General features: G+C 42.7%; 1 protein-coding gene across 2 annotated transcripts; it reads left to right on the top strand.

Annotated features, from left to right (window-relative positions):
* The first annotated feature begins 332 nt into the window (after positions 1–332).
* Positions 333–13,369, top strand: capgb (capping protein (actin filament), gelsolin-like b). Of its 2 annotated transcripts, none has more exons than XM_084552920.1 (9): positions 333–496; positions 7,023–7,216; positions 8,239–8,393; positions 9,172–9,330; positions 9,523–9,672; positions 9,760–9,846; positions 9,929–10,061; positions 12,766–12,857; positions 12,996–13,369. In XM_084552920.1, the coding sequence occupies exons 2-9, from the start codon at positions 7,024–7,026 to the stop codon at positions 13,059–13,061; spliced, it is 1,035 nt and encodes a 344-aa protein (XP_084409046.1). In that variant the 5' UTR covers positions 333–496; position 7,023; the 3' UTR covers positions 13,062–13,369. The 2 variants fall into 2 exon arrangements, with proteins under 2 accessions (XP_084409046.1, XP_084409045.1); XM_084552919.1 differs by lacking the exon at positions 333–496 and adding an exon at positions 4,353–4,461.
* Positions 13,370–14,644: the final 1,275 nt, after the last annotated feature.

A 14,644-nucleotide genomic window follows, 5' to 3' on the forward strand; every position in this document is an offset into this window, starting at 1 on the left:
TTGGGACACTGATTCACTGAGAGAGCACTTTAAGTTAAAGAGAGTTGATATGGTAGGCAGAAAATGTGGACTTTGTTTATGATGGTATGAGAAAGTAATCGCCACAAATTAGTAATTAGTTGATTTGTGTTTTTGCCCAAATGTTTGGTGTAATTCAAACTTAAACGCTAATAAATCAGGTTTGAAAATGTTGTTGTTGTGACATTTTTATCAGCCTTTAAATGCCTCTGCCAAAAGATTCTAGTTGGTACATGAATTCTCCACGTACTTAGAGTCCTGATTCAATCAAGCTTGTTTTTTCTTCTGCAGCGGTGGAGTCAGAGGGCCGGGCTAAGGCCACCGCAGACAGAGGCAGGAAATATCTTTTGTGTGTGAGAGAGAGAAAGAATTCGTATATTTAGGGACGTGTTCCTCCTTGCATCGCCGCTTTCCTCCTCCGCTCTCCACTCAGACACGTTTGGTCTCCCACCACCAACTCACTTTCCAACCTTACAAGGTAAGTTTTGACTTTGATAAGTTTCTATTTGTCGCACATTTTCCTGCAAAAATTTCCTGTTTGTTTTTTTCCACCCGTTCTTCTCTCCCTTTTTCCTTTTTTATACTTGCTCCTTCTTTCTCCTGTTTGCTCAGCACATTCCTCCTCCTGAAATCAGCTGAGGAATCTTGCAGTGGGACAATGAATCTTTTCATTCCACGTTGCTGCAAGACACAAATTTTTCCAAATTCTCTCTGCAATCTCTCTCTCTCTCGCTCTTTGTCCCGTCAGGAGGAAGTCCTAACCTTAAATCTTTTCCCCACTTTTCCCCCACATCTCATTTACTGCACATGATTATATTTTGCCGCTGTTTAACAACTTCCTTTATTGTCAGGGCGGAGTATTGAAACAACCGGAAACTTGCGACATAGTCCAGAAAGAGGAAGCTTAGTATTCAGATAATATATATTTCCTTCTCTGTCGCCCTTTGTTTCTTTATCTTCTCCGTTTCTCCCCGTCTGCATCACTCTGTCTTGAGTTCAGCCTCTTAATCTTATAAATGTAAAGTGCACCCAGCCATAAGAACACACACCGATCATCAATTGACAGATTGCTCTCAGGTCTTTCCACGCCTACTGCCCTGTGACGCTCCGCTCTCATATTTCTGTCTGCCCAACAACGCGTGAATGACTGATTGGCTCAGTGACCCCTGCAGCCTATCTGTGACCTCTCTGTCCAAACTCCTCCGTCCAACCGGGCGCCAGCTAACGCTCCAGCAGGCCGGCATCTCATTCTTATCTCCTGTCGTCTCGGGCCGCCTCGCTTTCTGTTTGGTGACATTGTCGAGACTCAGCTTTGAATTTAACCCATCGCTGATTTCCTTTCATCGCTCCCTCTGCTGACGAGATTATTGAAAGTGTTCACGCCTCCACCTCAGGATGCGGTAGAAATCAGGTTCGGCACATATAGAGAAGCTGTGCTGCATGAATAAAATGACTTAAATGATTCAGTTATCATCTAAATAGATATTTTATACTACTTACAACAATTTATCTGTGCTTTAGCTAAGAGCCCTCCAATCTGACCATGAATTGTCACGTGTATCTAAATGATCAAACGAATAAATATTAAATGAGGTTTTTTCTCTTTGATGGAAATAGTTTGACAACTACTGATAATAACCACAATAATAAAAAAGAGCCAAACTAAACTAGTTTACTCCTATCAGGCGTAACATTAAGACCACTGACAGGAGAAGTAAATGACATTGATCATCTTGTGACAATTCAGTGTTCTGCTGGGAAACTTTTGGACCAGGTGGATGTTACTTAGACATGTAGCACCCACCTAGACCAGACCAGGCACCCCCACCCCATAGCAATGACACTCCTTGATGGCAGCAAGCTTGACACAGACACTAGAACGCTTTAGGAGCAACTACAAAAAAAAAAAAAACATGAAGAACAGCACAAGGTGTTGACCTGGCCTCCAAATTCACTAGATCCCAAACTGATCAAGCATCTGTGAGATGATCCACAGAGGCCCCTCCCCTCAACCCATAGGCTTCAAAGGCCCCCACTAACAACATTCTGTTGCCAGACACCACAGGACACCCTCAGAAGGACCATGTCCATTCTCTGATGAGTCAACAACTGTTTTGGAGGCACAAGGGAGACCTACAAAATATTAGGAAGGTGGTCATTATGTTATGCCTGATCGGTGTGTATACCACTGTCGTCATGCAGGTATACTGTATTAGGGCTGAATACTGGTTTTAAAAAAGATACGTGTCGACGTTTGAAACTGTGTAAAAATAAAAATAAGAACTTGACTCGAGGTGTTCCCTTGTAAATGGTGACAGCTCATTAAGGTCAGCAGCTGAGTCAAGACCATTTCATTGTAAAACTTTAATCACATGATAAACTGATTCGTCTATCCTCAAAAGAAACCCATACATTTCTGAAAAAAAAATAAAATAAATTAATCTAATGCACGTAATAAGGTACACGTAGCTAATATTAATACAAACATATAACCATCCTGTGACAGGAATAATAATGCTTTCATAGAGATTACTTCATAATAAAGCATAATGAATATTTTAACTGTGGCACATTTTATGAAAGGACAGTCAAAGGTAAATGTTATAGTTGAATCAGTCAGTAGCGACGTAGCAGCAACGCGCCTCTCTACAAACTCACTTTATTTTTGAAGTTGTGCAACATGTAGCTGTAACAAACCAGCACCCACAGGAAGAGGCTGCGGTTTGGTTTGGTGGCACACTAATTATATTAATACATTAAAGTGCTCTATTGTTTTTTGTTTTTTTTGTCTTTTTTTGTTTTTTACCTCTTCCTGTGTGACAGTCTAAACCTGGCTTTCTCTCACCTGTGACATAATCCAGCAGCAGGATGCTGGGGATGGCTGTTGTTCCTAAAAACGGTTTAGGAACAACTAAAAAAAACATTAAGAACAGCACAAGGTGTTGACCTGGCCTCCAAATTCACTAGATCCCAAACTGATCAAGTATCTGTGGGATGATCCACAGAGGCCCCTCCCTCCAACCCATGGGACCCAAAGACCCCCACTAACTGAGGCCCTGTCCACACGTAAACGCAAATACGCCAAAACGGAGGTTTTTTTAACCGTTTTGGCCGAGCGTCCAGACGTATCCTGTAAACGCATAGCCCTAAAACGCACTTTTCTGAAAACGGGTCCCAGGGTGGAGAAATTCGAAAACGCAGCTCCTGCGTTTTCTTGTGGACGGGGAAAACGGGAAAACGATGACGTCATCGCCACACTCCCGAGCAGCCTTTCACATCCCGCGAGACGTCTCGTAACAACATCAACAACAATGGCGGACTACATGCTAGTTTTCATGCTATCAATACGATATTGAGCCTATTAGGGTTACTAGGGCAAAATATCATGCTCCTGTGCCACCACGCTGAGCAAAAAAGGCGATTTGTAAACAGCGCTCAAGCTTTGTGCGCATGCTCCGCATCTTCCTCTCCATTTTTGGTGAATTTCTGAAACCGAAACAGCGCCACCTATAGGCCTGGAATATGAAGTAGCGTTTTCGGTCGTGCTGAAACGGATCCGTGTGGACGCGGATATTTCTTGAAACGATGACGTCAAAAACGGAGAGAAAAAAGATCGTTTTCGTACGTGTGGACGAGCCCTGAGTTAGACGGTTGACAGTTCTGAGTGTTGCACATGTTATTACCATTTCTGATGATTTCATGTTTGGTTTATATATTGTGATTTATTTTGCTTCAGTTTTTGTTTTATATGCCACCAAATACTACAATACCCATGAGCCTCTGCTACCTGAGCAAGCTTCAGCTGTAGAGATCACGCTGCTGGCACTACATTTGCTTATGTGATCCTGAACTGACCCGGAAATGTGGTGCTTTTTAGGTGCTTATTGTCTGTGCTCAGGCAGCTATTTTAAATAATAACTGATTTTTTTGTTGGAAAAAATGGGTAGGACTGGAAGGGAAGCTATTAGTTCCTCTTTCCACTTTTCTGCATTTTCGGGAAATGTTGAGTGATTCATATTTGGGAGCTGATACATCGGTTCGATTTGGAAATTATGGTGGTGCAGGGTTTATTTTGTCTGCTGCGCGCCATTTGATATGTGGTTAAATGAGGCGAGAGCTGGAATTAGAGGCAGGGAAAGATGGAGGTGCTTGCTCTCGCAGTAATCATCTGCCTGGTCTTTAGCTTTAGCCAGGAGCCAGGAACCCGACTCTAGTTCCCCCCCTGCACGCACTGCGTCCTATCCGCAGGCCACAGGTAGGCTTTCATCACTCCAGCTCCAGTTACCTTGCGCATATAAGCTAACCGGGCCAGGTGAGCTCAAACACTCCTCCTCACCAGGCCTCTCGATACCTTACAAACACACACACACACACAGTCCAGTGGACACGCAGAATGGAGGCCGAGTCAGACAGCATGGTGGAGGTACCGGGGGAGATCATACAGTTAAGTGGCTTTTTTTTTTTTTTTTCCTCCATGCCTCCTTACTTACTCTTCAAGCCGCCGTCAAAGCAGTGTAACCTTAACCTAAGGGGCCTCTGCATGTGCTGCCTCAGGCCCTCTCTCTGCCTCCTCGCTCCACCTTTACACTGTTTATTGAAATATACACTTTTGTACACAGTAGCCTTCGCTGTGCAGCTTAGTCATTGAACCACACCAGTTCACCGGGGACAGTTTACAAAAGTGGTGCGGAGCTGTAAAGGTTTTATCTGAAATTTGATAAAGAAAAGGGTGCGACTCCGTCTACAAAACCGCAAAACATACAGAAGAGTGGAGCTACTGCTGTTAAACATCCTGTTTAACCGACCAAAATGCAGATTTTTGGCGTTAATATTTTGACTAGTTTCTGCTGACCCAAGTGTCATTTTCAACACCTAACTCACGAGAGCTTACAGGCAACTCCCTCATGTTGGTTCAGTGGATTTTAATCACCATAATTAAAGTAACTGTTTGTTTGTTTTCCTGAGCTGCTTTATCAGTTATGGCTGCTGTCCGGCGCCACTCTGGTAACAAAATTAAAACTGGTGACTTTTATAACTTGCAATAAAGTATAGCTACAGTATACCAGCTTTACGTTTATTATGATATAGTGATGACTGATATAAAGACTCAGCCATAATGCTGCAGGGCGGAAACGTCACCAGTTTGATATAGCTGCTCTATGTTTATGATAAGGTCTGAAATGTTTGCATGCAGTCAACAGGATATCCGTCTGATTCTGATCCGTGGAAGCAAAAATGCAAATAATAGGCGTAACATTACGACCACTGACAGAAGTGACTAATCATTGATCATTTTGTGATGATTCAGTGTTCTGCTGGGAAACGTTTGGACGTGCCATTCATGTAGATGTTACTTAGACATGTACCACCCACCTAGACCAGACCAGGCACCCCCACCCCATAGCAATGACACTCCTTGATGGCAGCAGCCATCCCCAGCAGGATGCAGCCTGACACAGACACACACACAAAAACGGTTTAGGAACAACTAAAAAAAAAACAGCACAAGGTGTTGACCTGGCCTCCAAATTCACTAGATCCCAAACTGATCAAGTATCTGTGGGATGATCCACAGAGGCCCCTCCCCTCAACCCATAGGACCCAAAGGCCCCCACTAACAACATTCTGCTGACACCCTCAGAAGACCCATGTCCATTCTCTGATGAATCCCAACTGTTGTGGAGGCACAAGGGAGACCTACACAATGTTAGGAAGGTGGTCATAATGTTATGCCTGATCGGTGTATATACCACTGTCGTCATGCAGGTATTTTAGGGCTGAATACTGGTTTTAAAAAAGCCACGTGTCAACCTTTGAAACTGTGTAAAAATAAAAATAAGAACTTGACTCGAGGTGTTCCCTTGTAAATGGTGAGAGCTCATTAAGGTCAGCAGCTGAGTCAAGACTATTTCATAGTGAAACTTTAATCACATGATAAATTGATTCGTCTATCCTCAATAGAAACCCATACATTTCCTTGTGCTTCAAAAATAAAAATTAAACTAATGCACGTTATAAGATACACGTAGCTAATATTAATACAAACATATAGCCATCCTGTGACAGGAATAATAACGCTTTCATAGAGATTACTTCATAATAAAGCATAATGAATATTTTAACTGTGGCACATTTTATGAAAGGACAGTCAAAGGTAAATGTTATAGTTGAATCAGTGAGTAGCGAGGTAGCAGCACCGCGCCTCTCTACAAACTCACTTTATTTTTGAAGTTGTGCAACATGTAGCTGTAACAAACCAGCACCCACAGGAAGAGGCTGCGGTTTGGCTTCGTGGCACACTAATTGTATTAATACTTGAAAGTGCTCTATTGTTTTTTGTTTTTTTTTTGTCTTTTTTTGTTTTTTACCTCTTCCTGTGTGACAGTCTAAACCTGGCTTTCTCTCACCTGTGACATGATCCAGCTTGCACTTAGCCACGCCTGGCATTGTGCAACAGGACTGGCGTTGAGTTAGAGCGGCTGGCTTTGTGCCTGTGTCGCAAAAAAAAAAAAAAAAAAAAAAAAAAAAAAGTGATGCAAGGCAGCTTGTGGCTATTTCAAGCAGCAACACAACCCGTGACTATGTGTCAAGTCTTAGTGTGATGGGACTCATCACACTTAATGGCCTCTTAAAGAGAATGTAGTTTAGACGTGTGTGTGTGAATTAGTGAATCCAGCATTATTTCAGTCGCCATGGAGACCACCAGCAGTACTTAGAATTTATATAGATTCAAGTGACGTTGTTTACATTGTGGTTGACACATTTGTTGGTTTTAACTTCTTCTATTACTTCTCTTTTCCTCAACCAAAAACCAGCATCAATTCCCAAATGCATACAGTGACTAAACATCACATAGTTCTACTTCCTGTTTTGTCTTTTCTGTGTGTGTGGAGAGGATCACTCTTCTTGTTTTCTATTTTTGGATTCTTTCCGCCCTGTCCCGGACAAAGTTTGTCCCCACTCCTCACTTTGTCTTTTGTCCATTTTCTTCCTTCTCCGTGCAGCATGCTCCACTTCAAGGCAGCACCGGGTCAGTTCGGCCCAGAGGTCCGGGACCCGGGTCTCTGGGTGTGGAGGGTGGAGAAGATGAAGGCAGTGCCGCTGGATTCCTCGGAGGTGGGAGCTTTCTTTAACGGGGACTCCTATCTGGTGCTGCAGAACCGCGGGGAACAGGGGGCCGACCTCCACATGTGGATAGGTGAGAGACCGGAGACACGTCTGGCTTGAAAACCAACGACCAATCGGCAAGAAACTACTACAGTGCAAATAGATTTATCTAGATTTAAGGCAGGAGCAATCCTTGGTTTTCAGACAGCTCACAAATGTTTTTTTACTTTAATATTTTATTAATCTGAGCCTTATTTTCTCATATTTATTTAACTAAGTGATCAGTATCGACAAAAGTGTTGAATCAAAACGATGGAAAAACGGAGCTCGGCTTTAAAGATGCTTTAATTATCCTTCAACTGTGTACTCCTGACTCGGAGGGAAAGAATGGACGCCTCTCCTATTTCTATTTACCCAGCTGACCATTGTCCAGTGCTTACTACACGCCTAACCTTGGCTCAGTGCTCCGGCTGAAAAGCTAATGACGCTCCCGTTGATGGCGACGACACATGAGACACAGCGCCGGCCTGCTCCCGTCATTGTGCGGGGAGAATCTGGATGGAGGGATGATAAGAGAGGGAAAGAAGTCCGCAGGGAAAACAGGGATGGCTTTTGAGCGGGGCCCATTAAAAATGCAGGAGCGCTGTTACAGTACTCAAATGTGGCTGTTGTTTCCAGCATGTATCCGGTGCTTAGGTAACACTAAGCTGATTGTCAAAGCTTGGAGAGCTCTCTCTTTGCTCAAGCATGCATCTCCCTGACCCCTCCCTCCTCTTGTTTACAGTTGATGAACCCTACGATGCCTCCATGGTCCAGAGCGCCTTTATGTTTTGATAGAATCCTTTCTCGACTTTACAGTAATTTCTTACCTCATCAGTTTTGTTTGATTGAGCACTTTTTGACAGTTTTGACATTTAACCGTCTCTTAAATCAGGTCTCAAATTCATCCCATCCATCCAATATCTATTACCACTTATCCTGTACAAGGTTCCAGGTGCTGGATGCTTGACACCTTTTTCTTGTACTTATTTCCATGACAAAAATAATTATTAGAGGCTAAAAAGGGAAGACTGGGATAAGCATTTTGACCCTGACGGTTTTTCTCCGTTGCAGGTGAGAAGTCGTCCCGGGACGAGCAGGTAGCTTGCGCCATGCTGGCCACGCAGCTGGACAACTTCTTGGGCGGCGACCCCATTCAGCACAGGCAGGTTCAGGGCTTCGAGACGCCGGAGTTCATGGAGCTCTTCCCCAGAGGGGTCAGCTACAAGGTGAGGATCAGGGGATGGCCACGATTCTAGAGGACAGCAGTAGGGTCCAGCTAATAGGCAGAATAAAAGCCAGTCTATCACGGGGCTAACACAGAGAGACAGACAATCATTCACACTCACATCTGCGGCCAATTTAGAATCACGGATTAACCTAATGAGCATGTCTTTGGACGGTGGGAGGAAGCCAGAGAACCCACGCGGTTTCATATTGCTCATATTCTTCTCTTTCTGACAGATTTGATGCTCTGCTTTGGGCTGCACCACTTTACACATGTCAATAACGTCGGGCTCTGACTGAATATTTGGGGCTTATGAACAGATCATTTTATGTAGTGTCCATGTAAACAGTTACATTGGAATCTCTTTTCAGAATCTGATTTCAATCGGGCCGAAGAAATATAAAATGTAGCCAGAGAGATGCTTGAAAAGTGGAGACAGCTGCCATAGATGAGATGAATTAACAGTATTTTTCACTATGATTACTAAGTTTTTTAAGCTCTAGCTGCATTTTTACAAAGGGTTTCTCTCACCAGCCTGCTGTTTCCTAGTATCTTTATAGGAAGAGTCCAGCAAAAGAGCAAAGCAAAGGCTCCTTTTTATGGCTAAGATAAATACTTCTTATTATTTTACAGCTGCAGGAATGACTTCTGTAAAGTCTTGAAGTGCACTTCAAGTGAACTAAGCCAACTGAAATCTCTGTGACATTTCTAAGCCAGACTACTGTACTGTAAAGGTGAGAAAAATAAAATAGCTAAACACTTCTGCTCTTCCTCAACAGGAGGGCGGTGTGGAGTCGGGCTTCAGGAGGTCTCAGGGCAGTGGGACCGTGCACAGGTTGTATCAGATCAAAGGGAAACGCAACATACGTGCCAAGGAGGTAGAGCTGTCATGGAACAGCTTCAACAAGGGAGACTGCTTCATCCTTGATCTTGGACAGGTAAGATAAGCCAGCTGTAGGAGGACATGCATAGGACAGTTGTAGCCACGAGAAAACGCCCAAAATCATTTGGCTTCTTGCTTTGTGGCCGAGTCGATGAGTTTAGATAAGCACATTTTCTGCAGCGGACTGTATTAAGTCCAGCTCCAGCTTCTCCTGATCATGCTCTGATGCTGACTCACTGCTCTACAGACCATCGTGTCATGGGTCGGATCTCAGGCCAACATCTTCGAGAAGCAGAAGGTGCTTGAGATCGCCTCGCTGATCCGCGACACAGAGAAACACGGCAAAGCTTCTATTGTGAACACCTGCGAGGGGGAAGAGCCGGAGGAGATGCTCAAGGTGAAAACTCTCTTGCAGTGACATGAAATGTTGCTCTGTTTTGTCGTCACATTGTCAGTCTTAAAGAAGTCTTGTGTTGCCTGGCAGGTTTTGGGACAGATGCCAGTGCTGGCAGAGAGCACGCCAGAAGAAGACAGCAAAGCAGATGCTTCTAACTCTGCCTCCCTCTACAAGGTAAAAAACTGAAAACTGCACTCCTTTAAAACAAGTGTGTATTTTTCTTTTCTAATAAAACTTGTCTGTGTTAACTCTTTAGGTGTCAGACGCGACGGGCTCCATGTCGATGACCAAAGTGTCAGAGAAGAGCCCGTTTGCCAAGGAGCTGCTGGTTCGTGACGACTGCTTCATTCTGGACAACGGCGCCAATGGGAAGATCTTCGTCTGGAAAGGTGAGGGAATACTAACAGACCCTGGAGCAGATTTAATAAGATAAAATATGAACACAGTGAAAAATTAAGATTGACAGTGAATTTGGGGCACTGACAGTTGAACTGGACGAACCCTGTGTGACGTCACCCGTGTGATTTGAAGCTCAGTGTGGTGTCTCCGGCTGACGCCATCGTGGCGGTCATTCAGTATATTCAGGTAGTCATCTGACCTCATTCTTTGGACACATAATGTTGCTGAACCTAGACCTGAGCAACTGCAGCAACCCCAGATCATAGCACTGCCCTCACAGGCTTGTACAGTAGGCACTAGGCATGATGGGTGCATCACTTCATCTGCCTCTCTTCTTACCCTGATGTGATGGTTCCCCACTATCCTTCCAGTTTTTAATAATGCGTTGGACAGTTCTTAATCCAATTTTAGTAGTTTCTTCAATCTCCTTAGATGTTTTCTCTCCTTGATGCATGCCAATGATTTGACCCTTCTCAATCAGACTAACATCTTTCCCACGACCACAGGATGTGTCTTTCAACTTGGTTGTTTAAGAAATGAGAAGCTACTCATTGCATCAGTTGGGGTTAAATAACTTGTTGCCAGCTGAAAGATAATCTTCCATGCTGTAATTATCCAATAGGAGGCTAGTACCTATTAGCTTAGTGAAATCCAGGTGGCGACATTTTGTTTTTTTGGCCAGGCAGTGTATAATGTGGAAATGAGTGAAGATGCGTCAAAAAAAAATTTGAAACCTGCTCAACTTTTACGCTCTTTTAGGCTATGTCAGTTTATCGCTATACATCCCTGGCTTCCCCTGGCCATCAGGGGACACTGAGGCTAACAGCTAGCAACCCGAGACAGTACCCACCTGTCACTCAAAGCAACCACACCCTTATTTATCCATAATTTAAAATGTGTAAGTTACACAGAAAGAACTATACAGACTAAAACCATGTTTTGGATTGGACTGTAAATGTTTTTATTACTGCTATGGTTGGACATTTTTACATGGAGGTCAATGGGGACTGACTCACTTTATGAGGATGCCTCAAGTGGTCATTTAAGGAACTACAGCTATATCTATATGTTTTCTATAAGAAGCGATTACAAGCATCACTTCAGAAAATGTGTACTGATCTTTGTGCCCATGTATAGATAAAAATACACTGTAAACATGGAGGTTACACTTTGACATTCTGACTGTTTTACATATGCCTAGTCATTATGCCATAGTAAAAACACTTTCAGGAAAGACTAGATTGTGTAAACACAAATTAAAAAAACAAAAAAACAAAAAAAACCAAAAAGACATTTGATCACCAAAAATAATGAAATAATGTGTGACGCTGCACCGTGAGTCTGAATCCTGCCGTCATGCTTTTCCTCGTTATATCTGGTTACTATGGTGGCTGAGAGGTGCAAACCAACATTACAAAATGTGAAACACTTTCACAAAGCTTGAGACAAATGTACATTTTAGGAAAACATTTTTACAAATCATAAAACTAAATTACATTGCCATAACACATCAGCAACAACAGCAACTCGTATTGGCCGCTCCCGTTATCATTTCCTGTTCAACCCCAGAGTTAGTCCATTCCCTTTCCGGTTGATGGTTGATATTTGTAAATTTGTTTCAGGACTTGTAAAAGTGTTTCGTGTCTTGTTAATTTGTTTTCTGAAATGTAAATTTGTTTCATTTGTAAATGTGTTATGGCAATGTAATTTTGTTTTATGATATGTAAAAATTAGAGATGGGATTTAACGCATCAATTACGAGCAATTAATTACAAAAAATTAAAGCGTTAAAAAAAAATAACACATTTAATTGGAGTTTGCATTCCAAACAACGCGGAACATCTGTCAGTCCACGATTTGAGTTTACACAATCTAGTCTGTCCTGAAAGTGTTTTTACTGTGGGATAATAACTAGGCGTATGTAAAACTGTGTAACCTCCATGTTTACAGTGTATTTTTATCTATATATGGGCACAAAGATCAGTCTACATTCTCTGAAGTGATGCTTGTTATTGCTTCTTGTAGAAACGTCAAACATATAGACATATGAAGGGATGTCCACATTGCACGGCGTTGTTTCCGATCCACTGGAACAAGGTCTTTATCTTTAACACGTGCGTACAGCGTATGCTTGTGCTACAGTGAACATACCTTCTGTTTCTCTGTTTATCTGTTCTGAACGTGAACGAGCAGGATCTTTTTGTTGATCTCTGTTGATTATCTTTTACTTCTGTTGGGAAAATAAATTGCAGCTTCAGAGGAAATTAATTCGTTTTTTGTTTTTTTTTCACCAGTCAGATTCTTTCAACTTCACAACTTTCATAAAAAAATTGGACTGCAGGGCACTGTTTTGTGTTTTTCTTGTGACAGACTGTGGAAACAAATTTCCTTATGGGACAATAAAGGCTATCTATCTATCTATCTATCTATCTATCTAACTTTACCTTTTAGTAGTTTGCTCAGTTTGCGGATCCATTTATGGACTGATCTTTTTTTATTGGCCCTTTAGATTTAGACTTGGATAAAGTTTATTGATCCCCAAGGGAAATTGCTAAAGCAGGTCAACGAATCTGTCATATACAACTGAATCCAAAGGACGTGGCGTTATTTTTAGTGAAATTAGCCATGAAACGGATTTATGCTGTTAAACAGAACACACTAATTAAATTTTTTAATTCACTGATCGACCTTCAGGTAACGGAGCAAATGCCGCTGAGAAGAATGCAGCCCTGCAGATGGCGGACAGCTTCATCGAACAAATGAATTACCCCAGGATGAAAACTCAGGTACTGCCTGTAAACAAGTCTTCCTTACTCCCTGCTACGGCTGTGTGTTACGATTTAAAATGATCTGGGTTATGACCTCCAGAGCTTTTACAGTATAACTTCTCTGAGCAGTAAACGTTTATGTGTGTTGTGCTGCAGGTGGAGATTCTGCCACAGGGGAAGGAGACCATCATCTTCAAGCAGTTCTTCAAGAACTGGAACTAAACATTTCACGGGAGGTGCCCTGGACAGATCCTGCACTGGAGCTGGAAGAACAGCAACTCATTTTGTTTTTATATTCCTTTTACTTGTACATATTTGTAAGGTACCGCGCTGACGCTGCAGCCTGCTTTGGACGACGTAGAATCAGAGATGTGATGCCACTTTTATAAAAACCAAACACGTTTCTTGTGGTGAGGGAATAAAAGACATAAAGAGAAATATAACAAGTTTGGATTTTTTTTTTTTTACCTTTGTTCAACAGTGTCACAGCTTTGCCTGCATTTGAGTAATAAACCTGAACATGCTCACTGCTCATGGAAGGAGTGGTTTGATTGTAGCCAGGGGATTTCAAGTTCACTTTAATGAACTGATTATTTCCTGCACGTCACCAACATGACAATAGATTTTACGTAACCATGACGCAACCATGCCCTCTAATCTGCCATGGCGGTGGCACGATATCACCTTCAGTAATCAGTGGTGGGATTTTTTTCTTGGAAGTGCAGTTATGTGAAAAAGTACTTCTGGATGTTATAATCAGGACACAAGATACGGGAAAGACTTGTACCCAGCACTGTGCAAAATCACTGTGCCATAACACTGCATCACATTGCAATGTAGTATTCCATTTATGTGGATGTTATTTTGATACGTACCGTGACCTGAACATTGTGGTAAACCAAGCACAGCCCCGGGGAAATGGCAGAATAGTATTCCTTGCATCCTGGTACCATATCTTCCCCAATTTAGTGACGAGAAAATGATATATCAGACCAGACCACCTTCTTCCATTGCTCCGTGGTCTTGTTCTGATGCTCACATATCCACCGTAGGCGCCATCGGCAGTGGACAGGGGTCAGCGTGGACGCCCTGACTGGTCTGTGCCTTTCGGCAGTAGCTCGTCTGTTAGATTGGACCACACAGGTCAGCCTTGGCTCCCCATGTGCACCACTTTGGATAGGTACGGACCACTGCAGCTTTGCTTTTGATGCTCTGATCCAGTTGTCTAGCCATGACTATTCAGCCCTTATCGAAGTCGCTAAAATCCTTCCACTTGTCCATTTTTTCTTCTTCTAATATCTATCTTAGGGTTAAAATGTTCACTCGCTGCCCACTCACCCACCAACAGGTGCCATGAGAACCAGATAATCAACCAGTCGGTCATAATGTCATGGCTGATCGATGCATGTAAGTAGTGACGAGCTGATGTTAAAGTTACAGTTGCAGACAGGTTTTAAACCAGAACTTAGTTGTTGTTGAGAACATTTTAAAGTCTTACACGTTGCACTAATGCGTAACTGCTCTGTAATCTCAATTCTTCTGTTTTTCCTGGATTATATTATAGAGCTCTGTCATTTATTTACATTTATTTTATTTTTCTTCGGCTTTCATTGATTTTCACGTCCCTCGCTGGAAATGATCTGCAGAAGCGCGCGGACTTCCCCCGCTGCTTTGGGGCCAATAAAATAGCAGTCAGACGTAGGTTGACGTGTTTATGGCCTGTCGGGCTGATGACTGGCTGAGTGATCAATACACATGCAGGAAGAGGTGGTCGTGGGAACGAACAGATTTTGAAAACCTTTTGT

This window comes from Chelon labrosus (assembly GCF_963514085.1).
Source record: "Chelon labrosus genome assembly, chromosome: 1".
NCBI lineage: Eukaryota > Metazoa > Chordata > Actinopteri > Mugiliformes > Mugilidae > Chelon > Chelon labrosus.